Source organism: Anopheles ziemanni, chromosome 2, assembly GCF_943734765.1.
Source record: "Anopheles ziemanni chromosome 2, idAnoZiCoDA_A2_x.2, whole genome shotgun sequence".
Taxonomy (NCBI): Eukaryota; Metazoa; Arthropoda; class Insecta; order Diptera; family Culicidae; genus Anopheles; species Anopheles ziemanni.
This window is the reverse complement of record NC_080705.1, coordinates 89,487,322-89,510,834: the sequence shown is the minus strand read 5'-3', so window position 1 is coordinate 89,510,834 and position 23,513 is coordinate 89,487,322. Positions and strand designations below refer to the sequence as shown.

Here is a 23,513-nt window from a genome sequence, read left to right as displayed (position 1 = left end):
CTCGGTTCGAATGGATGATGTCGTAAACGTAAATGTCGACTGCTTCATGAGGGAATGGTTTTTTTGACAAATGAAGACATTTCTCTGGTGGTGGTTTTTCTAATAAATTAAATGAATCTTGAAGTGTAAGGTTTATTAGTTGTTGTAACATATTTCTTACTCATTGCTTTACTTGTAGACATTTTTTACTGAAAGTTTATTTTAATTTCTATTTGGCATTTTTGAACCAATTTTTTCATAAATTTACTCAACAAGTGGACGCTTCACAGCTACAAGAACAACTATGCGATTCCTGTTTTAAGGTTAAGAAATTGCATAAATATTTTTAGCATACACATATGACTCTTATCAAATGGTATAAATTATGGTAAAACTAACCTGAAACCAGTTTTTGGTGAAATTAATTTATTTTCCATAATAGCTCAAAGCAGCCAAGAGATGTTTTACTTTACTTTATCTCAGTTTTACGCTACTTTGTCATTGTTTTTTCAACTTTTTACACTTTCCGTCGCAAATTTTAAAATTGTCACTTTAAACTACGGCTGTTTGATTTTGTTACAAATTACATCTGAGCCTGATTCTTCGTTTAACATCCTTCGCTTGCGTTTGCCTAAAGAATGTCTGGCATTAGAACACCTCCTGCCGCTAGGAGCACGCCCTGGCCCTGTCATGTTGTACAAATGTTGCGACATCGGCCGCAAGCGGATGATGGAGATCCGTCCGTCAGCTCGTCGAACGCGAGCCTCCCGAACCGTGGAAAGGGGCCCTGTGGCTCGACATGGTTCGGGAATGCCGCGCCGGGACCAACAACAATGTGGTGTACGGGGCGGACGGGGGGTTTGTTGGTCTTAATTCGGCGGGGGAACCAAACGGCGGGGATGATAAAAACTTGATGAACCGGCAACGCCATGCTCTCGGTAGCGATACATAAAATTTGCCAAAATTATTCGAACGACATTTATTTTCGTTTAGCTGGAATTATGTTTCCATGCGTGTATGTGTGGTTTTTTTTATTTTCCTTTCCTCCTCCCCCTTTTGTACCCTTTTCGCGAGGTGATGAATCCTTTTGACCATCAAACCACCACCAACCAGAGAGGACACGGTGGGATGTGGTAAGGACAAGATTCTTAAAGCAAACCTCAGCCCTCTTTGCCTCCCCTCCCCTCCCCGTTTCCACAGGCCCACAATCACAATCACGATAATCTGCGGTTGCACAGGTTTTTCATCAGCGAAATTCCTTTTCAACAGTGCGCGCTCTCCGCGGGAAATGGAGCTCGTTCTCCGTTCGGGGAAGCGGGATCGAACTTCGATCATCAGAAATCCCTCGAGTCCGTACCGAAGACTGCCCTCCCCGCCCTCCCAGTTGCTGCACTATTAGCATTGAACACTCTCCTATCTCCCCGGAGGCCGACCGGGACGACGAGGAAGATGGCGATGGGGTGAAGCGACGCGGCTGCTGCTGCGAGGAACGGGTCTCAATCGGAGCGTTGACGAACTCTGATGGACTGACTGACGGATCGCGACGAATGCGACGCGACGAAAATGGTGAAAATACAGAAGCGATCATCGTATCGTCTTATGCTCGGTATTTGTCCTATGCTCATGTACGCTGCATGTCTTCGCTCCCTTCTCTCCATCCCTTTCTTCAATTCCTTTTGCCTACTCTTCCTCGCCACTCGGGTTGGCTTTTCTTCGTACCCTTTTTCGCACACCACGCTCCCGTGACAAGAAGGACCTCCCTCTTTCCTTCCCGGAGGCGCGCGACCCCCCCCCCAACCGCCCAACCCCCCTTCGCCCTTTTGCAAACATTTGCGATTCAACAAACCCGCGGGACATTAGCCAAAGCGACGGAGGTGAATGATAATGATGATAAAAGATGCGATGCTGTGATTTGGTATCATGCGGATAGGGAAGCAGCATCCAGCAGCTGCACTCTTCTTCGTTTTTCCTCTAGCGTTCCCGGGGATCGGAAAGGACGACAACCTTCGGTTTTTCGGAAGGAATGTCGAAAGAATGACGGACGACCGCAGCCCGAAACCCCGGTCGTACATGCGCGAGCATTAATGGCTGATAGTCTGGCTACCGTTTTACATGCACGAATTAGGCAAAATGCACATGCAGATGGTGTGGCTCGAATGTGTGGCTGCTAGGTCAATTTTCTGTCACGGAAAATTTCTGTCGGATAAAAAAGGGCATTTTCCACCCGCTTCGGAGGGCTCCGGTCCAGTACCGCACCGGCCGAAGCCGGCACAAGTACAAGATAGCTTTCCGCATGTAAACACGTTCCCCACGGTGTCACGCACAGGCGGCGTTTGCGTGTGTGCCGCTGCTGGCCGATCGTCTTTGCCGAACATGGCAAAATTACTTCGCACCTTCCGGACCGGGGCAGGCACGCGGCCTATGCCGTGCTATGCGCAGAACGGGTGGGCAAAAGGGGGGCAGCTTCCACGGGATGCGTTCCATCGAGTCCGTTCGCGATTACACATACACACACACACACGTACGCACTCGAGGTAATTGCGCGCAGCGTTTAATTGGCAACGGCATTGCTGGGTTCGCCGAGGACGCGAATTCCACAAATCTGTGAAATTTGATCACAGCAAATTTTTCGCGCTGGTCCTCGCCGGTCTTCAAGTGATATGAGAAATTCGCGACGGACCGCATCTTCACCGTTTATTTGTTTTTATTTTCGGGGCCCTCGAAGGACCTCTTCCCGCGCCACTAATATCTGGATCGAGCGCAATCGATTGGTCATCGAAATGCCGACGCAAAATCGTTCGCCATCCATCCCCAGGGAGGGTTCAGTGCAATACTGCGTGAAATGCGCATAGCTGTGACCAAAATTGCACACGCAATGCATCTTGAGTGCGGTGCGAGCCCCGACCAATCATCCCTTTGAGAGTGGACAGGGAAGATTACCGGTTGGAAGGGAACCTCGAGCTCAGTTTTCGAATGTAAGGCCCCCCGTAAAAGGTCGCTGGCACGCAAATTATCTGCTGGACACTGGGAGCTTCTTCTCCACCATAGAAGCCACTTTACTTCATCGCTTCTTGTTGCGGTCAAAACACTGACTCTATTGTTTGTTTTGGAATGTCTTAAACTGAAACTGCATCTTTGTAGCAAACATTCGCTAATAGTGTTTTCTTTTTCGATTCACAGGTACGTCCAGAGGATGATTAATTAAACCCGTTCGGAGAAGGTAATAAGGTAACCAGGGGTAATATGTAAAGTCGGGGCTAAACACAACTCTATAATTAATTGGATAAGGTAGCTTAAAAACATTTTCAAAAAAAAATGGTTAAATTACGATGAAGAAATATTTAATTTAATTGTCTAATTAGAACAAGATTATTATTTGCCAAACAACACCTAAAATGTCCATGAAACAATCGATCAAACAGTCGATCAAAGGCTAGTTTTCCTCTTCTAAATAAGTTTGCATCAAATATGTTCTTTTATATTATGAATTTATTCTTTTTACGAAATTTTAAAATAGAACCTTCATTTCTGGTTAAACCTTATTTTCATCCACAACTTTTTCGAGTTCTTTTTTTCCCCCCGACACAATACTATCGTTCTTATCTCTCCCCTTTGTCATTAACGTTTTCTGGCGTTGGATTATTCTCATCAACCATCGACGAACGGGCAGACTGATTTGGCTACCGTTAAAAATGGTCATGTAAAATAATTTTTCATCCCCAAACCTCCACCGTCCACCATCAATTGGGAACGTGCAGCCCGCTTACAATTTAACCACACGGACCATCCATCAATGCGGGTTTTTGCAGGAGATAATTTAAAACTGCACAACAAAAGCTCCGGAATGGGCAACAACGGCACATGTATGAAGAAACGCCAGAGAGGGAGAAAAAAAAGGTTACCGCATGGAAATGTCTTCAAAAATGGCCACAAAACTTGCGAACCAGAACAGCCCAAAACTACTACACGAAGAGGGTAATCGGGTGGGGCTTGCCGAAAACATAACACAGAAACACACAACCCGGGACCCGGGAGAGATAAAGATGAGTTTGCCCCCCCTCCTCCACCCCGTTCGTACACACGCTCGAGTGCAGTTGCACTTACGCACCAGCACAGTAGCAGCAAAATTGACAGTTGACGAGATTGATTTATAAAGAGCTGTCCGTCTTCCTTTCTTCTCGGCGAGCCTATCGGCCCGGGATCTTTTCAGGCTGATCGAGTGCAAATTTCTTCTTGAGAAATGGCTTTCCCGCGAGCGCGTGTGTGTGTGTGTGTGCGTGCGTGGTACTAATAATTGTAGCCTCCCAATATATCGGCGGTGACCACGCAAAGAGAGGTTGTGGTGGTTGAAGAAATCAATGCACCGCTGACGAACCGGGCGTTCATCTTGCCAAAAAGTGCATCAGCAGCAAAACCAGATAGGCAGAACAACAGAACGAACGGGAAACCTGAAACGGGCAATCAGGTGCGATGTGGAGGCTGGAGGGTGTAGAGAGTCGCCCCTCAGCCGGCTCGCATGTTTTTCAAGCTTTTGTACAGAACGCGACGTTTTTCAATTAAAAACGCACACGAACGGTCGAACGAAAGGCAGGCCCGTTTGATGGATGAAAAGCCAAAAACAGATCCGGATTCGGTAGGTTAGGTTCGAAAAAAATGCACCCAAAAACAGGCTCTCGGCGTACGGGGAAAGACAGTGCCGGAAAAATTAAACGTTCATTAAGCCCCGGCAACGCACTTCGGAATAAGTTTCGTCGAGAGAAGAGAACAGGGAGGGACAGAGAGAGAAAAACATCATCAACATGGACGAAAACTTCAACCCCAAACGGCTAAGAAACATGCACTGTTGCGAGTGCATCCGGACTGCAGACTCCGATGGGTCCTCCCTTGGTGACGATCGAATCTAATTCCGATGCCCTCGGGGGGAACCTTTCCCCACCCCTTTGTTGGCATCTCCCTTCCCGCGGCCCACTCGGACCCTCGGTGCGTAATGATGCCCGGAAGCGTTAAGGAAGCTGGACCAGACCATCCATCCGTCAGCCGTCGGTAAAGCGATCGATGACGCGGATCGCTCATATAATCATCCCCCCGCAGGACGGTGCGGACACGGGGACATTCGGGACAAAATTAGCCCTCTCTTGGGATGCAAGAGGGAGAAGCGCAGGCCAAACCTGAGCAATTGCGCGCGCTGCACTCGGAGGGATAATAGAAATTTGAATTGAGAATGAATTAAAATTCCCTGCCTTTTTAAGCCCTAACCTCGAGCGCATGGAAGGAAAGGAAAAAGAACAGCGATGTTGAAACTCTCGGCTCCAGCTTTTCCCCCCTCGGGGGGGGGGGGGGCTATCCGACGAGGGTAAGGTGGGCAAGATGAGGGGCTATTTTTAATGGATTTTTCGGGTGCAACGATACTTGCGCCTTGCAGCATGTTTGGTCGCGTCGATGGGACGCACAATTTGAATGGGGTAGTCGCCCGTGCTCGCTCGTTGCGCCGTAAAGCAAAATTCAAAAACGAATTGACGATAACGATGATACGAACCCCGGGATAGGAACCGGAGCGACGAAACCCAAAGTGAGTCCTTCTCGATAATCGTCCCGAGGGCTTAAATCGCGCGCATCGCAAAAATGCGCCATCCCGTCACATCCCGCCGGAGAGTCTCGTCTCGGATCGATCGTCCCGCCGGTTTTGGATGGTAATCATAGCCTTAATGCCCGAACCGAAGTCGCCCAACGTTTCCACTGGCGACCGCTTTTGACGAGCTCCTTCAGCGAGGTCCAAATTTAATAACATGATTAATTTCTTTCAACCCCCAAACGCAATTCCCTCTTGCAGTGAGGTGCAATTCGCTTCTGGACCCCTTTCGGTAAGCCATTTCGATCCTTTGCCAATCCAACACACACTCAGCTCCAGCATGTGCAGACAGATGATCCCATCACGATTAACACCAACCCCCCGAGGGCCGCGCCGGTTGGTCGCTGTTTTAATCCCACCATTTTTATTTCCCGGTGCTTGTGTTCGGAAATTAGTTTCCGTGCTACCCAGATGCAAGTGCTTAATGACTTTCGTGAAAATTATACAGCTTATCCACCTCATTATCGGTCGCCTTTCAAGGAAGGGTTTTTGGTTATGATGGTGCGTTAGGAAAGAACCACACCTCGTCTTCCGATTGACTGCAAGCGCGGGTTTTTATTGATGGCCATCAATCCGCTGGTGTTCTTTCTGCGACGACTCCGTAGCTAATGGAAACCGTCTTCGAGCGAATTCCTCGGCCGCGAACATTCCTCGGCCGATGCAGCCAGACGGGAAGGATTGTTTAGTGTTTTTAAGGCTTCTGTTTTTTAAAATCAATCGTCAAACATTTATTTATTCGACCTGATTTTTAGCTAAACTCTTATTGTTTGATTTAGGAATGGTTAAATGTGTTCATTTGTTTTACTTTTAATTTTTGCCAACATTTTCTCTTACTTCTATTGTCAATAAAATTTCCCACAAATGGAGGAGACAGTTACACAAAACCTCAGCTTCAAAACATGAATAAATCGCGGTGTAAAATATTATCACAAAATGATACATAAATGATTGCCCCCGTTCGATGTAACGTGAGTTCGTTCACACACTGATCGCGTCGTCCTGATCCGGTGGCGTTAATTAATACCGGTAGCAGTAGAACAAACAGATCTCGGCCTCTCCCTTTACCCAAGCGAAGATGGCAGCCGTCCCGGGGTCTGGCAGGACCGGCGGCGGAGAAGCTGTCACTCAAACCCGTTCCCGGCGAACGTGCAGCAGACGGCCAGGGGAAGGGTGCCACGGTGGGACCACGCTGTTCACTTAAACCGATCCACCTGAAGTGGCGATTCCCGATTGGCCACGAATGCCGATGAAATCTAGCCGTTCCTAGGGGAGCATTCTGCCGCCCCCCCTGCTCGGCCACCTTCGACGATCAGTGCTGATGTTTAATTTAACGAAATCCAGTTAATAGTCGTCTTATTTGTAATTATTTTCTGTCCAATGTGTGTTCTTTTTAATCTCACCACTACCACCACCAGCATCTCGACGCGGTCCAGTTCGCAAAACGATACGCATTATCATCGGCTGGGAGCAGGGGTGCGAGCTGGCGGGAATGGAAATGGCAGCAACGCAGTCCGCAGTCCGTTGAAGTCTTTTGTATGAAATTCAAGTGACGAACCCCACGAAAAACTCCATCATCGCTGCGCATTGCGAAGCGAAGAATGATGAACTGTTGAGTTCGCGGAGGGTGTCGACGCGCCCCGGGGTGGAGGTCCGAAAGGGACACGGGGGGGAGAATGGAATGAGTGAACATGTGTAAATTGGGAACACTTACCCGCAGCATGTGTACGCCGTCTAAAGGAGGAAAGCCGGAATGCAGCAGCAGAGACAAAAACTTTTATAAAAAAAAAAAAATAAAAAATAAACGCGTCAGATAAGAAAAGGGCTTGTCGATGCCAATGACGGACACGGATGTGGGATGCGCAGCAGTGGCAACGAGTCAAGATTGATAGTACTAAAGCGGCCGTTAGGTTCGGGCACGGGACGCGCAGACGGAATGGATAAGGAAACAGGATAAAGAACAGCGCAGAAGGAGAACGGGGCGGATGGGCGCAACGCCACGAGATGAATGGTGCGAGGTGCGGCACTATCGATCGCCCGTCCCTCGCACCGGCCGAAGAACTGCTGATGATTTTGATGGAAGAAGGGGACAGCAAGGTTCTGCGAGCTCCGGATGATAGCATAAGAAATCCATCTCTCCGAGCGGGGAAGCAACATAAAAACTTGTTGTGTGTATTTAGAATGCATTAAAAATTGCATACGCTCTCGGTTTTGTCTCGTAAGCCGTGGCAAACACATGCCCACACATACACACATGCCAGCAGGTTGGATGTCGTCTTTATGTCGTCATCAGCTTGGTTCGTTGTAAAGTTTGTCGCAAAGGGACACGCACACACACACACACACCCAGACATATCCCAAAGGAGAACAAGGAGAAACACGAGCGTTGTCCGCGAAGAATTCCGCAATTCTGTGTTCTTTTTGACAGTGATGAAGATGACGAAGCCGATGACGACGACGACGACGACGACGACGATCACGATCGAACGGGAGAAAAATATCAAATAAATAAAAATATTTCCCCATCGCAACGGCAAACTGGGATGCAACCACAAAATGCACCCGAGAACCAAAAGCCTGGAGCAAAACTGGATGCCGCAGCGAATTCAGGACGGAGAAAGGATACAGAGGGGACAAGCTGGTGGTGGAGAAGGAGTGCTAACAAAACAGCATAAGAATAAGAAAAAAAAAGCGATAACCTACAGAAACAGCCAAACGCACATTAAACAGGAGAAATAAGTTTCAGTAGCAATCACCTTTTACGAACGGACAGAGTGATTATGTTTGGTTTGAAGTATTTTATTTTATGGTGATCTTCTGGCTGCCGTTCTCATTCCACTATTTGGGAGGTAGAACGAGTGCTCTGGGGCTTGTGGCGCGGGGGTTGGTGGTGTGTTTGAACTTTTGTAATGCATTTTTGTGTCAAACTGAAGAAAAAGTGGGGGAAGGGATTGCGACAACATATTGAGGGAAGGTAGACGAGCAAAGGTGTTGTTCGTTTTGACTCCCGGTATTGATTATGTTGGGCCTAGATTGATCCAGAAAAATCCCTATCAAAGTAACAAGTTTAAAAATAAAGATAAAGCAATCTAAAAATCAGAAAAGTATTTATGATAGTTGATCTTTACAAAGATTAACCTTCTTTATAATAATGTCAAAAGCTAATTGGTAAACACTTTAAAAGCTGATAAAAATATAAACAAGATAAGTAAAGATGAACATCAAACAAGTAAAAACGAAAACACACAAAACATTCAGCAAAGATGTGTTGAAAATTGCACGGATTGCGGATGATTGAGCGCCCACGAAACAAATGGCATCTAAAAGGTGACATTTATTGCCGAAGCTCGACCATACTTCTCTGCCCCCGGGATTGTTCTGTTTGAATTGACAAACTGTCTTGTTCATCGAAGGGGATAAAGTTTTTCCTTCCCTGCCTGGTCGTTTTCCCTTTCTTTTTTTTTGCACTGTCAAAGGAGTTGGGATACGCGGTTTTGTTTTACAATCCCACCGGTGATCATTGCTTCATTTGGGGGGTTTGGGTTCCCGCGCAACCGTTTCATTTTGTTCGTCGCCGCCCGTTTCGAAGGAGAAAAGGGGGTGAATGAAAAAAAGGGAAAACCAAGCAAAACACTCGGGCCCTTGTTTACGACTCACCCCTTCTCGGGGAAAAAAACCAGGACGGAGGAGAAAAACGAAATCAGCCCCCCTCAAGTATCACCGGTGAGTGATACAATAATCATTTAATTTTTCTTCATGTCCGTTTTTGTCCATTGTCACACTTTACTTTTTTACTTCGTTAACCGCTTTCGTTCTTCTGTTTGCGTTAACTGTTATGTTTTACTGTGTCGTTTTAACCGTCGCTTTATGCCTCTCCGGAGGTATCGTAGTGGGTGACGGGTTTTTTTTTTGTTCCTTTCCTCGTGTTTTTTTTATCGCCGTTTTCCACGTCTTACGCCTGCCCGGGTTTTTTTCCCATCCTATCTCTCCAAGAACGCCCCGTCCGGGCGCGTGTGGGTGATTCTTCGCGGCAATGCTGGTTGTATGCTGGCGTTCGCAAGCGTATGAAACAATACCCCCGGACACCGGAACTACTTGTCAGAGGCGCGCGATAAAAAAAAGGGTAACCCGTGCGGCCTTGATCGTGCCCCTCCGGTTTGCTTTGCTGCAATGTTGTTTATGTTGCGCCGTTTCGTACACTTCTTCAGCTCATCGCTCGTTTCCCTTTTCCGTTTTTCTGTTTTCGTCCCCCTGTCCGGTGCATTTTCGGATGGATCACTTGCATGCCGCAGATGTGGAGTTCCTTCTAGCACGGTTGGCGTCCCTTTCGGTGACGTCTTCTATCGCCCTAGTCTTACCCTTGGCGTAAGTTTTCTTATCAATGCAAAAAAGGGTCTCGACCGTTGCGTGGTGAAGTTCTGGGGTTCACAAATTTCGAGTGCATTTTGCGTTCACTGGTCCGCAAATAAGGGTGTGTATGTATGTTTTTGTGTAGGATGCATCCGACGGTTGTCCATTTGACACTCGCATTTCCCGGAAGCGCTCCCGACAGGATGGGTCCGCTCATCCAGTGCTATTTATCTGCCAGTTCACATGCTGGTTATCGGTGTAGGAATTTCTGCTGGATAAAGAGGAAACATGGGCTTCCGATAACCCGCGTTCAAGGAAATTCAATCGCCCAGCAGTGAAGGAGGGATGATTCGTTGAATAAAAATCGCGTCATAGGATCGACTGTGGACAGTAACATGAATCTAAACTGTACAACAACCAACTCACTGGAAATAAACAACAACACACGGTGTTTGTGCAGAGGAATTTGAACTTGAACCACCCGGCGCCCACACTCCGCGTGAAAGGCGAACAGTTTAATTAGTGGAAACCGAAACTATGTAACGGTTCAGAGATTACTTACACTCGCGCATGGCCCGGGTTAGCCCGGGGTTCAGAATAAATCACTCGTCTATTAAGACAGCGTCGTCCATTTGCGCAACGACGGAAACCGATCGTCTCCGCCACTGAAGCGCCACCGCGTGTCGCCAAACGATCTCGACGGCGAAGAAGCTTAGAAGTGACGCCCGTGACATCGGCCCCGCGACTAATACTTGCGTCAAGGCGTTGATTTTCTCGTGTAAGTCGTCGGTGCTGCTGATCTGAGGGCGCGCTGGAAGACGCCTGCTCGCATCCAATAGACGGAGCGAACGCGCGCACGGATCGAGATTGGTTTTGATTAAAATTGATATCAATCGATTGATAAATTTCAATTGACGACAATGGCGATCGTGGACCGGATTGGATCTCGAGGGCGGTTGCGAAAGCATCCACCACATCGAGGCATCGTAAAACGCGCCCGGAGCCGCGTGGTGCAATGTGCATTTGGGGCGGGAGGTATCTCCCTTTAATAGGCCGGTACTTAGCGAGACCGATTCCTAGAGCAGCGAGTGCACGCGCGTTGAGAAGCAAAAAAAGGTTACCACGACCAGGAAGAACGTCACTGCTCTGGACGGTGGGGCGCATATGGGATTTATAAAAACAAAATAATAAACAGTCGACAAGATGCGTCCATGCGTGGCCACGGGTATTCACTCAATAAATCAAAAATCGTGCACTCAAGCTTGTCATGGTATGACGTTTGCGTTCAGCGAGAAGTCTTCCCACAGTCAAAGGTTAAGCATCCTAGTGGCAAAAAAGGAATCAAAGACGAAGTGCTTTGCTAGAGTTTTGAAACTGCTCGAAGCTGCGTCTCCTTATTGATACCGGGCCGATCTAGATACGATCGATCCCCCGCGGGAAAGCAGTCACTCGCGGGAACTTGTAGTACATCCAGTAGCAGCTTCACCTATCAGTTCCTCGCAGGACTCCGTTGGCAGGTACGACGTTGAATAAAAAAAACCCTCGGAAAAAGGGTGGAAGACACCAACGAGATCCACGCGGATCCAGCGTCGGGAAGATGGGAAGCAAAACTTTTATTATTATTCATTACAATAAATCATTTGTCATTAAGATGTTGCTCCTGGTTTTTTTGATGTTTTTTCCTTATCATTCTTACGCGCCTCATTCTTCGGTCGCCTTCGCGAGCTCGAGTTTGGGAGTCAGTTCCAGTTCCGTGGCACCTTCCGGGAGCAACACCTCCAACACCGCCAACTCCTTTTGCACCCCCGGGACGACGACGACGTTGTGGGGAGTGAGGAATTTTTCGGATGGAAACTCTTTCGCGTCTCCTTTGGCACTCTCCCTCCCGTTCGAACCCGTCGTACGCAACTCTTCAGAAAACACAAAAGTGACTCCACCCCTCACCGCTCCCCTCCAGAACCGGGAACACAATCGACAGCCGAGCATCCTCCGGACACAATGTCGCCCAACTCCGGGAGTTTTCGTTGTGGGGGAAAGAAGGAGCAAATGCGATCAAAAAAATATGATTATTCATAATTTCATCTGCGCCCGTCGGTGGTGGTGAGGCAGTGGTGGGGAACGCTCCGTGGACACCTCTTCAAAAACTTCCCCCTCCCTCCTCCATCTGCCATGACAGTTTCTTATCGATCCGGGGGGGGAATGCTGTGTTAACACAGAAATTTTCATAACATTTTATAAAGATTAGCCCGGTGGAAGCAAAGGGAAGACGGGGGTTTCCCGCGGGAGCAGTCAATAAAAGGTACAGGAAAATCGAGACGATCGAGAACGCGGTCACGTCAGGATGGAGATGGAACGGGCGGTGATCGCCGACACAGCATGGTTCATTAATTAAGCGCATAATAATGGCGACTCTTGGGTGCTTCTGTTCGGCAGCTTGTGCGTTCGTTTTTTTATCCTCTCTCGTACTGTGTCGTTTGTAGGAATTAAATTCGATTGTGGTTTTAAGATGAGGCGAGCGGAACCCGTTCGTCGTGTCTTTCCATGTTTTAAACCTACCGCCGGCAGAAATCACACGCGGTAGGTTTTCTTTTTCGATTTTCAAATCATTTGCAGGATTACCTTAAATGTAAGTCGCTTAAGCGGGGGATTTTACAGCTTCACTTTTGAAAAGTTCCCATTTAAGGCTGACTGTAGAAAGAGAATGTTTTTTTGGAATAAATCCTCAAACGCAGGCAAATTTAATAAATCGCTATCGATACAGAAGTGTATGACACCTGATTTGTGACCTCCAAAGTGGAAGACGATAATTCCAACTTCTCTTTGTTGATATTAACTGCACATGGTGCGAGGTAGGGCCAAGAATGGCAGCAAAACTCTAAAAGAAATCGCACCCAAGCATATGTCAGCCACGTTTCCAGAGCGGGGAAACACGGAAACGCCTTGGTGGAAGGGGAAAGAAAATACTCTGATGATGTTGGCACCCAATAAATGACGGGCGTGAGCACACTTCCACTTCGCAACGGAGCCGGTTCGCAAACGGAAGCCGAGAAAGAAAAGCGAGCCGATCGAGAGTGAACATAAGAAGGTGTGGAGCAAGAAAGACATATACCCCTTTAAAGAAAAACTTTGCGACCCTCAAAACTCGTGCTACCTTAACGTGTCTGCTCGGAAAAAAAATCTTTGACTAGGTTCGGCGAAATGAGTCACACAAAAAGTGCATATGATAACACAACTGCACCACTCGAGTGGGCAATCGGAGGAATTGAAGTAGTCCAGATCGTGGCACTCGAACAGACGAGCAAAAAATCTCCCCCTTTCTCACCGGTGGCACACGGTTTGAAGTTGGACAAAAAGTGGTCAAAAAAACATAAAATGCTACCGAAAAATTTGGGAAGCACACACCAAAAAAAAAGACACAACCTGATACGAGGAGCAAAACGAAAACAAGCAGCCGAACCAACCGCATGGAATCAAAATTATTCCAATTCCGTATGTTTCACCAGGGGCGCCAGAACAGTTCAGCCAGAAAAACGAAGCACAAAAATACAACCCACACACACACACACACCTAACAGGCCCCCACATTCGCGAACGACATCCCCCGACGGGTTCGCGGACGGCGGGCGTGCGTTGACGACGAATTTATGATTCCACTTTTATGCTCGAGCGCGAGCCACGCGAGGAAGCAATGGCGGGGTGGCGCGAATCGAAGCCGTGGCGGGTTATGAATTGCCAGTGCTTATATTTAAATTAAATAAAATGTTAACCGACTGCTACCGTGGCACGCTTGAATGTCATCGGGTTTTTTTTTTGCAGAATGATGGGAGATTTCTGAGCCGTCGACCGTCGAAGAGATGAGACTGTGGGGTTAGTGTTTTCTCCTCGCTTCCTCGGTGTGTTGGTGCAGAATCAAAATGCAATTATGTTGAACGAAAGCCGCGGAGTCACGTGGGGTACAATGGTGGCGGCGATATTTTTCATCTTCACACCCAATCACTCAGGCGACATTTATTTACTTCCACCGGAAGACATCAGCTGCATTTGAGTGCATCGTGGTGCGAAGGAAGGTTGTTGAGAAGGTAAAGGTACAAACCCATCTTGAACGCATAAAGCGGCCCTTAACCTCAGCTTAGGGAAATGACACGCCGTAGAAATGCTGTTACAAGCGTGACTTTGAAATAGGTGTTAGTTCTTTTAGCGGATTTGCTTGGGAGATATCTTTATCCAATTTAGCAGTAATTTTGTTTCTTGTCATTATTTTATTACTACTTCATTGTCGTTTTCATCTTAATTACAATAAAACGTCTCTGTTTTATACTCCAATTTTTCTGAACACGTTTTTAAACGTATTGCTGCTTTATTGTGATATTTTATTACCTTCCCCTTTGCCCATTTAATGTCCTTCCTCGCAACTCGTTTAGGATTAAACTCACCTAATCAATCCTTCCTTAACGAACTGCATTGAGCTGCAGGACATGGTGTGCCGACGGGACGATAGTTCAGGAGAATATTTTTGGCACATTTTTGTATCCAATTTCAAGGAAGCAATAAAAAGGAAGAACGTCAAAACGACACGAACCGAACCAGAGGCCCACGGCGAGGAGCTCGATTGAATGTGTGCACGCCATTTGTTGCCTGCAGGGCGTTTGAAAACCTCCGGCTTCCTATAGACTTTGGAGACGGGTGGCAGTGACACCAGCTCCCGGACCAGCCCTAGAACAACCGAAACCCCGCTACAGGTAATGATGCAACAGGTTGCATCGGAATGTCTGCCTTTTGTCTGTGGCTCACACTCACCGGAGGAGTTCGTCCCGTTTTTGCTTCCGTTTTATTTTCACCCGGTTTTTTTTGTTATTTCTTCTTTGCGTTTTTCACCAATGTCCTGTGACATTGTCCTGCAACCGTGCGGCTGTTCGTGTAGGGTCGGAGGAAACCCTTTCCACATAAAACCACCAATTTGGAGTCCTTTCACTGTCTCTGTTTTAGCAATTAATTGCCCTTTCTCGCTTGTACTCTCACTCTTCCCTTCGAGTCCTCGGCAAAAGAACGATTGTCACAATGTGAACAGTTGTTCGTGTTGCCGTTGGTGCTTCCTTGTGGTTGTGTCCTTTTTCACAACTTTCTGTGCCTATCGTTTTATCTTTTTTGTAGTTTTTTTTTGTCGGTTCGCACAGCTATTATCCTTACGGTTTGCTTTTGATTGTCCCCGTGGCTGATCCTGCCTGTTTCAGGATGCGTTTTATTGCTGTAAACTTGTTTCACGTTTTTTTTCTGTTTTGTTTTGTTTTGTTTCACTCCTGCTTCAACCCATCCGCGTGCATCCCGGGAGGAAGTGCTTCATAATTGTCCCTCATGTCATCCCGCCAGTACCTTTGGACTCCACTTTCTCCTGGCACCAGCGGGATAAACCGTTCCACCGGTCGCACAATGTTGATGATGTTTTATGTAGACCGGTGGGTTTGTTTTTTTTCTTTTTCCTCCCCCAGAGGGGATGTTGCAACTCGCCGCTTTTATGTTCCCAACTATTCGCTCGAGTGCGTATCGTGCGGGAAACGGGAAAAAGAGGCGGGAAAGGATACAAAAGATGACTCGACACTCGTGTCCTTTGGGTGCGTGTGTGCGTGTGAGTGTTTGCCTGTACGGCTTTGTGTCACCCTTATGGAAGGGATCCGCCCCTTCGTAAGCGCGCCAACCACCATCATTCCCTTTGAAGCCGTTTTTTATGTAATATGTTGCGGTCTTTGCGTTGTCCCATGAGGACACTTAGCCCTTTCTACCTTCCGGTAGGAGTTTGCTACCTGTACCCTGCGTTCGCGATGATCATGGATCGAACATATGTTGAACCTGTAGGGCCAACCTACAGACCTTGCCGATCCAGCGACCTCATAAACGTTCCTTCGGGTGCAGTAATTTGAATTATTGTCATCAATTAATTGTTTTTGAAGTGGTTTGAAAACGAAAATTATAAGGTACCGTAAGTCTTTAGCTGAAGACTTTATTGAAATAACATATGAAGTAAAATCGTTCAGAAAAACGTTACAAGGTAACTCTGGAGATCATCTCGAGATCTCTTAACGAAACTGAACGAGCAGTAACGGGAACAATTAACTGAACCATCAAGTCCCAACCAATTCACCACAGATGGTGGCTTAACACCATCCATTCCGGGTTCTGATACTTCATCCCGATGGCCCTCATATGGTACTAGCTTAATCTTAATCTTACCACCCATTCGTTTCTTTGCGGCGCTCGTTAGAGCTCGCTCGTGTTAGGGTGCGTAGCTCGGCACTAGCTCAATGTCGTCAGACAGTGTCGCTAGAGCTAATGGCCGGTTGACATTGATGCGATCAAGCCGTTTCGAGAAGTTGATCCCAATTGAAGGCAAATAAAGTAGACCGCGATGATGTAATGCCCCGGGGAACGCAGAAGATCAAGATCAGCAACAGTAGGAAGCATCGGTTTTGGAGGGTTTTATTCCAAAAAAACATCAGATTATCTCTATGACTTCTATGGTGGGTTTATCCAAACGGTAGGAAAATAAAAACTATCCGATTCGTCGTTCATTTCGAAAGAGACTTAAAAATTTCTTCTAACTACACTTTGCAAACCGTATCTTCTGGAACGCTGCTCACTCAATGCGAATCTCCTTCACCGATCAATTATGGTCAAAGCCGTTTACTCCGCGAGCACTACTTAACATCGATTGACCCTGGGGCGGGCCTGATTCTGGACTTGGCGCACGGTGTGGTACCGAAGCGCAACCGTGCTGAACAGAACTAAACAAAAACATGCGTGTCTGGTGGATAACTCTCTCCATCGTTTAGGATTGCAATTCAGTAGCGCAAACGATCTCCAAGAGCGTTAAAACATATTTTTGCTTAGCTCGAGAAAATATATAATTTTCCACAACAGAACAACCGATATCCGTTGTCCAAACCCGATTATTCACAACGAGAGCAAAACGATTCTAATCAATCGGTCAATTTAGTTCGCTTCAGCCGGTCGCTTGTGGCCGATTATACTTAATTCGATCGGCGACAGAGATCGGACCGGCGGGATGGGCCTTGCCTAAAACTAGTCCAGCAATCAATCGGTACCGAGGACGTGGATGAAATCATAGACCTCTCGATCGTGATCCCTACCGATTGTGGCTAGCGAAGGAAATATACTACTGAAGTAAACAAGAATATGTTCCGGATATCTTTGGCTTGGGGTATCTAATCGTGTGAATTGAATATGTCTCGACACTTGCAACCTTTCGTCGAAGTTCCAAGTTCCAATCGATGCCGTGCATTCTAGCCAACGGCAGGTTCCACTGAAGGGGTGAACAGAAGCGCAAATGATTGACACTGGAACACTCGCTCGATGGTGTTTGGTAACTTAATTGAAACTGATTTGGTTAGATATGGCCACGCGGAATCTTCTTCTCATCGGCTGGCTTGCACTTTGTAGCCGAAGAATGCGCCAGTGAACTGTTGATTGGCATTGGATTCAGGTTCTGTCACGTTATGCTGAACACAACCTTCTTTATTTACGAGTTGATGTCTGTATTTCATAGCGATGGAAAGAATTTGTACAAGGATTTGATGAGTGTTTAGTATTGTTTTGTGTAAGACGTAAAGTATAGTCCAAAGTCTTAATGACAATCCATTTTCTCTCTTGCAGACACAAGCCCTTGCTCTAACACGCACCAAGTCGCCGAAGAAAGATTCGTCGATGCCAACATCCCCATCGCACACCGGTGGACGCGATTCGGAAATGGCCAGCCCGAAGGGTCCCTCGTCCGCGGTGGCCAACGTTTCCTCCGCCAGTAGTAACAGCAGTTCCGCCGAGCCTCCGGTAGAGCGGGCCCACTCCATCTCGTCCGACGGCGGAAACGGCTCCTCCAGCGTCAACCACGCACTCGGCACGCAGAATTCGGCAGCGTCGAGTAATGGCGCGTTGGCCGGAGCGTCCACTTCCACCGGCTCCAGTTCGCAAGCCAACGCCGGACAGGGCGTTCGGGATCTCGGGGCAGCTCTACATCCGGCCATCAGTGTGTCTCAGTCCCTGCTGGCCGCCGCAGCCACCGTCAGCCGCTCGGTTACGCCGCGTATAAGCGTTTCCACGTCTCTGACGGCGCCAGAAAATGGTCCCAGCGCAGGCAACGGACCGAGCGGGCACCCGGGTTCGGCCGGACCCCTTCAGACCAATCCCTCCAACGGGCCCGGCGTAGACCGAGCGATTCTACAGTCTCCGGTGGCCGCCGTCGCTGCAGCCGCCGCCGCCATGCAGGACCGGAAGCAGGACTTTGATTTCAGCAAAGTTAACGGTAGGTCCAAGTTTGTTCTTTTTTTGAAGTGAATCTCTCAAAAACCGCACACGATAAGTCAATTAAAATTATTAATTTCGCCACCCATCCCGAACGCATTTATTCCAACTCAACTGACCACTCTTCTTTGGCGGTTTTTCATAGGCAATTTAATTTTGCTTGAATCGAAAATCCTTGTTTATTGTTTGCGGTCAACCAGATCCCTTCTTGTTGCTTGCCCTAAATGTTTTGTATTTTTTCTGACCCAGTTGAATTTAACATATGAATATTATTAAAGGGTGGGAATTTAATTTCATTTAATATCATAAAAACGTTTGTGAACACTTGAACGAATTGAGAAACGAACAGTTGATTATCCTAACGGGTCTGCTTCAATGTACTTTTCATACAATATCACTGAACCTGTGCCTGAATTGAATCTTCACAATATTTTATGTCACATTGCCTCCAGAGCTTCCCGCCCACCCAATGGATGCTACAAAATTTCCCAAACTGCAAAATTCAAGTGCTGAGGCAACATTGTGCTGAAGCTGTAGACCTTCACCTAGAACACTCCCGGGGGTTAATGGGGGGCAGGTTACAAGAGAACCTACCCCGCGGCCAGTAAACTCCAGCCATGTCCATGTAGCGCATAATCCGTTAAATACATATAAAACACCAACGCGCTAAGCGTGACCGGGGCCAGATTAAGGCTCGGCTATGGAAAAATCACGCATCAGACTATTACCCTTTCGCTTTCGGTTTACCCCGGAAAAGGGTGACCCAGGTGATAGGAAACCAGGAGTGCACCCATTCATCCTCCAGCAGTTGGTCGGAGGGCAAAGCGAAAGGTTTTCCCAAACTGTTGAACTCACTAATTCCGCCACACACCAAACCCAAACGCGTGTAGGACGTACAGTTCATTCTAGAGCATTTGCGGATGTCTCCACATGACCGGAAATGGATGGTCCATTTATGAAAGGTCTAAGGAGTCAAAGATATCTTCTTGAAAAAGTGAAATTTGATATGAGTTTTTAATCACTTGTATGAGGAATTTTCAATTACTTCATCTATGTTTGAAATACAAAAATATTACTTATGTTTAGAGAGGGCTAGAATCTGATGCAAATCAGTTCATCACTGTAATTTCTAACACCCTCCCTCGGGCCCGTACTCTTTTTCGCCGTTTCGTTTTCCTCCACCACTTTTCCCGGAAGCAGTTTTGATTAATTGAAATGCATTTCGAAATTCAATCCAGAATTTATATGTTTTAGATGGATTTGTCCATTGTCATCCCGCTGGTGGCAGAGCCGCTGCCCATCGGCTTTGGACTTACAATCACACATACCCGCACACTAACATACGCACACACACATACACAGATTCAAATACAATAAATCCGCCTACAATACATCCACTGGACGACGCATGGATGTAGTATGAAATTGGGAAAATTAAAAGTGCGTTTTCCCTTTACTCCGGCTTCACCAACGAGCGCTGGATGTTGAAAGGGATGCTGAAAACAAGGCGACAAGGGAAGGTGTGTGTGTGCTCATGTGATCCGCCTACGCCTACGAGACCTTCGGCGACCTCGCGCGCGGTTGCCGATGATTATCGTTTATTGTGTAAATTTTCCAACATAATATCGCGAACGCATTCATCAAAGCGGATAAATCGAATCGCCGGCGGGGGTTTTGGGTGGGTGAGTGGGAGTGACGCATCGCTTATTTGGGAAAATCTCTTCCCCCCCGGTTTCGCTACGGGATGCTGGGCCTTTGAAAATACATATGATAAGCGGCTCAGGCAGATGGACATTCGGTCGGCGCCGCATTACGTGTACGGTGTTGGAATTTTTAACTAAAAACTTTTGTACAAATGTTCAAAACTTTACATGGTGTTTTACGATTTGAAGCAGTTGAACATATAATATAATCAACTAAGTGGGTTTAAAACAATCAACACAGGAAATGAAGAAGAGGAAAATGGTACATGAAGAAAATTATAAAATGTAACATTCAAAATGTACGAAATCCGTTGAGAATATTAATGCTGAGAATCAAAGAATACTAAATAAACCAGTAATAAACGCACGAAAAAGCAAACGAGAAGCAACAACGGTGCACAAAACGGAAAAGAGGATTAAGGTGAATCAAAATTAGAGGGATTAAAATAACTGCAGGGATTAAAAAGTGGGCATTTGCGTGCGTGCAATTGTGTGTGTGTGTGTGTGTGTGTGTGTGTGTGTGTGGTAGAGGCCAACGAACGTTCGGAAAGGGAACTCGTGGTATGATTTTAACTGATCGCTTTTGAGCTTCTGGCAATAAGAGATACGACCAAGGCGATCATCATCATTATCCGCGCAGTGACGCACCCGAGGGAACGGGAATCGTCAGAAATGTGAAGCTCACCCGGCCTCGCAGTATCGTAAACCTTTACCCCAACCCAACCCAGCCCATCGCTGGCGTGCGTGTTGCCCATTGAAAGGGAATTATCCTTCGATAAACAGACGCCACGCAACCGGTTACCCCGCTCTGCGGCTCACCGAATCAGCTGGAGGGATAATATCGAATGCGGAACTGCAATGAGGGCAAGACTCTCCGCTCCGAAAAGTATATTTGGCGATTCTGGTGGTGCGATGGGTAGGGGTGACGGCGATACCAAACACATCCTACGTGCCTTTCGGCGCAGAGGATATTTGATATCCGTGTCGGGATGAAGATCCTCCAAAATCCCGAACACGACACACTCGGGTTCGGATCAGGGCCGATGCGTTGTGCTGCACGCTCATCGTTGGTCCGGTGCCCCGAAGGAATGCATCCTGGATGCATGCGTTACAACTCACTATCCGCTTTGATTCCGATATCAATTTACTCCGATGGGGGTTTGTGTGTGTGTGGGAAACGACACACCGCTCAAGAGGCACGCACGGGCTAAAGAATACGTGCGCACCATCAGATGAGGATGTGAAGAATAAAACACCGTGTTCCATTCACACCAGGCACGTTCTAGAACCGGAAGAACCGAGGATTATTTACCCAATAGATCCGTTTGGTTGTATATCGGAGATATAGATATACTTTGATTGGCCAAGCGGTCGATTCCATACAGTTTCTAATGAATTATAACACAATATTTTACGCTATTTTGCTCAAGTTTTGAATCCACTTTTAAGTGTTTTCAATTCTCCTCTACAAACACGGCGCATGGCAACGATGGATTAACGTCCAGTTAATTTGCAAAATAAACCCATCCAGGTATAATCCAGGCATAATAGCGGACGATCAAATTGGGCGATTTTAAATCACCCGACCTATCGACTATCCCCTTCCGACCTCTAAATAACGTCAAATTACGATTGGGAACTGATTCTATGATAAAGCGATTGAAAGAACATGTTACCATGGAGGCGTCAATCCTCATTCCGATCCCGATCTTTGGGAGAATGCTTGATGAATGAATGCTCTGAAGTACCAACCTTAACTCGAGTGAAGGTTACCAAGGTAGTCCAAACCATTGCCCGTCGACGCATGATTCGAGAATCAGATTCCTGTATTAGAGAAAATGATTGGGAGGCAGTTTTCCATCTAATCCTCAAATGAATAGAATGAATTATAAGTCAATCGAGAAGTATTTTTCTCCACTAACTCTGGAATAATAAATGAGGCCTATTCGTGGTATCCTCACCAAAATCGAACAATGCGTAGAAGAAGTGCTTTATTTCGATTATGAGTTAATACCACCGTTAGGACTTGTGTGGAAATCCCAAACAAATCTGTCGTTGCGCGATAGAGCTACCCTCAACCAAACCCACTTAAACTCTTTGTTATTCATCCCCGGAAGGACTTCTGCGCATTTCACCAACCACCAGCATGCTAATCCATCCGATACTAGCCCAGCACAAAAGGGTTATATCGTTCGTGCCTAAGGTTCCAATTTCAACCGAATTATATCGCCACCATCGCTTCCAGGCGTAACCGCGGAACGAAATCTCGCCCGGAGACTGAGAGACCACGAATGAACAAGATTTGGATAGGCGCGCTTTTCCATCGGCATGCCGTCCATCGACGCGGGTTGCTGTGTTTCGCGGGGATTTGCATTTTCGGAAGCGCTAGAATCGGTGAAAGGATTTCGCGAGAAAATGATAACATCCCATCGGAGGGAATCGCCAATCGTCGCTTGTCCATATATTCGAATGCAATAATGAATCAAAGCTAAATCGGGTCCACCGAATATCGATATCATCGCCAGAACGTAGGGCAGATTCGCGTTAGTCTCGGCTTCCCGGGAGGCATGGACGGACTCTGTCGATACATTCTAGCCAAATCGGAAGGCCACGATGGGCTTTGACTGCCCGGTTGGTTAAGCAGGAATTCAATTCATCCTTACCATGGTCGGTGATAAGTTTATTTGGAACTTATCGTTAAAATGTTTTCATATATTTTTCATAGACACTCTGATGCTAAATCATCACTCATTCTGCAATTGAAGGATAACTATGTGTTTTTCTACATTTATAAGAATAAATAATTAATTAAATTTCATTGCACCTTTTCGTTGTTAGGTAACATTTTTAAACTGAATTCTGTATCTAACATTTCTCGATACAATTTGTCCATCAATCTTGCTCACCATACCTGCCTAAGTCTAGTCCGTTTGCAACGACACAGAAAGCGCCTCTATGGTGCTCCTCGTAGGTTCGTCTTGCTTGTTCCAGGACCCAGCATGAAAAGCCCAATCCTGCCGGCCATTTCGCGGCGCACCCGAAGCGTACGGAAATCCTCGCGCAAATCCAAACGTTGCAACTGCAACTTCCGCGAACCTTGGTGCAGTAGCAACGGAGCATTCGCCGGTGATCCGGATGGTTCCTCCACCCGTTCCTTTGCTTTTTTCCACCATCCGAACTCACAACGATGTCACACTTTCACCACGGTCCCGACCGAATATCCAACAACCGAACGTAGTGCCCGGGTGTCGGGAGACTTACCAAAACAAAACAAAAAAAGAACCATAGAAGAAACGTTGCTTAATCCTCTTGGATTTCAAAAAACAGGTCGTCGAATCGGGATTATGCCTACACGGACGCGCCTAACAAAAAGCGGCAGCGGGACCCGCCAGGTCTCGAATGGTCTTGCCCGGGAGTGTGGACTTCGCGCGTCCGTTAAAATGGACGTCCAGTTTTTGGGATGGAGATGCCCGTCGTCTAGTGTTGGGGGGGGGCCAACGGTGTGGACTAAAATTTGCCATTCCGCGACCGTCGGGGTGGGTTGT

General features: G+C 47.1%; 1 protein-coding gene across 1 annotated transcript in view; it reads left to right on the top strand.

Annotated features, from left to right (window-relative positions):
* LOC131281156 (uncharacterized) overlaps nt 1-23,513 on the top strand; it is an 82,952-nt gene that overhangs the window by 23,388 nt on the left and 36,051 nt on the right. Inside the window, exon 2 of the mRNA XM_058310416.1 lies at nt 17,621-18,266. Coding sequence (XP_058166399.1) covers nt 17,621-18,266 — 646 coding nt within the window. The remainder of the gene's footprint in view (nt 1-17,620; nt 18,267-23,513) is intronic.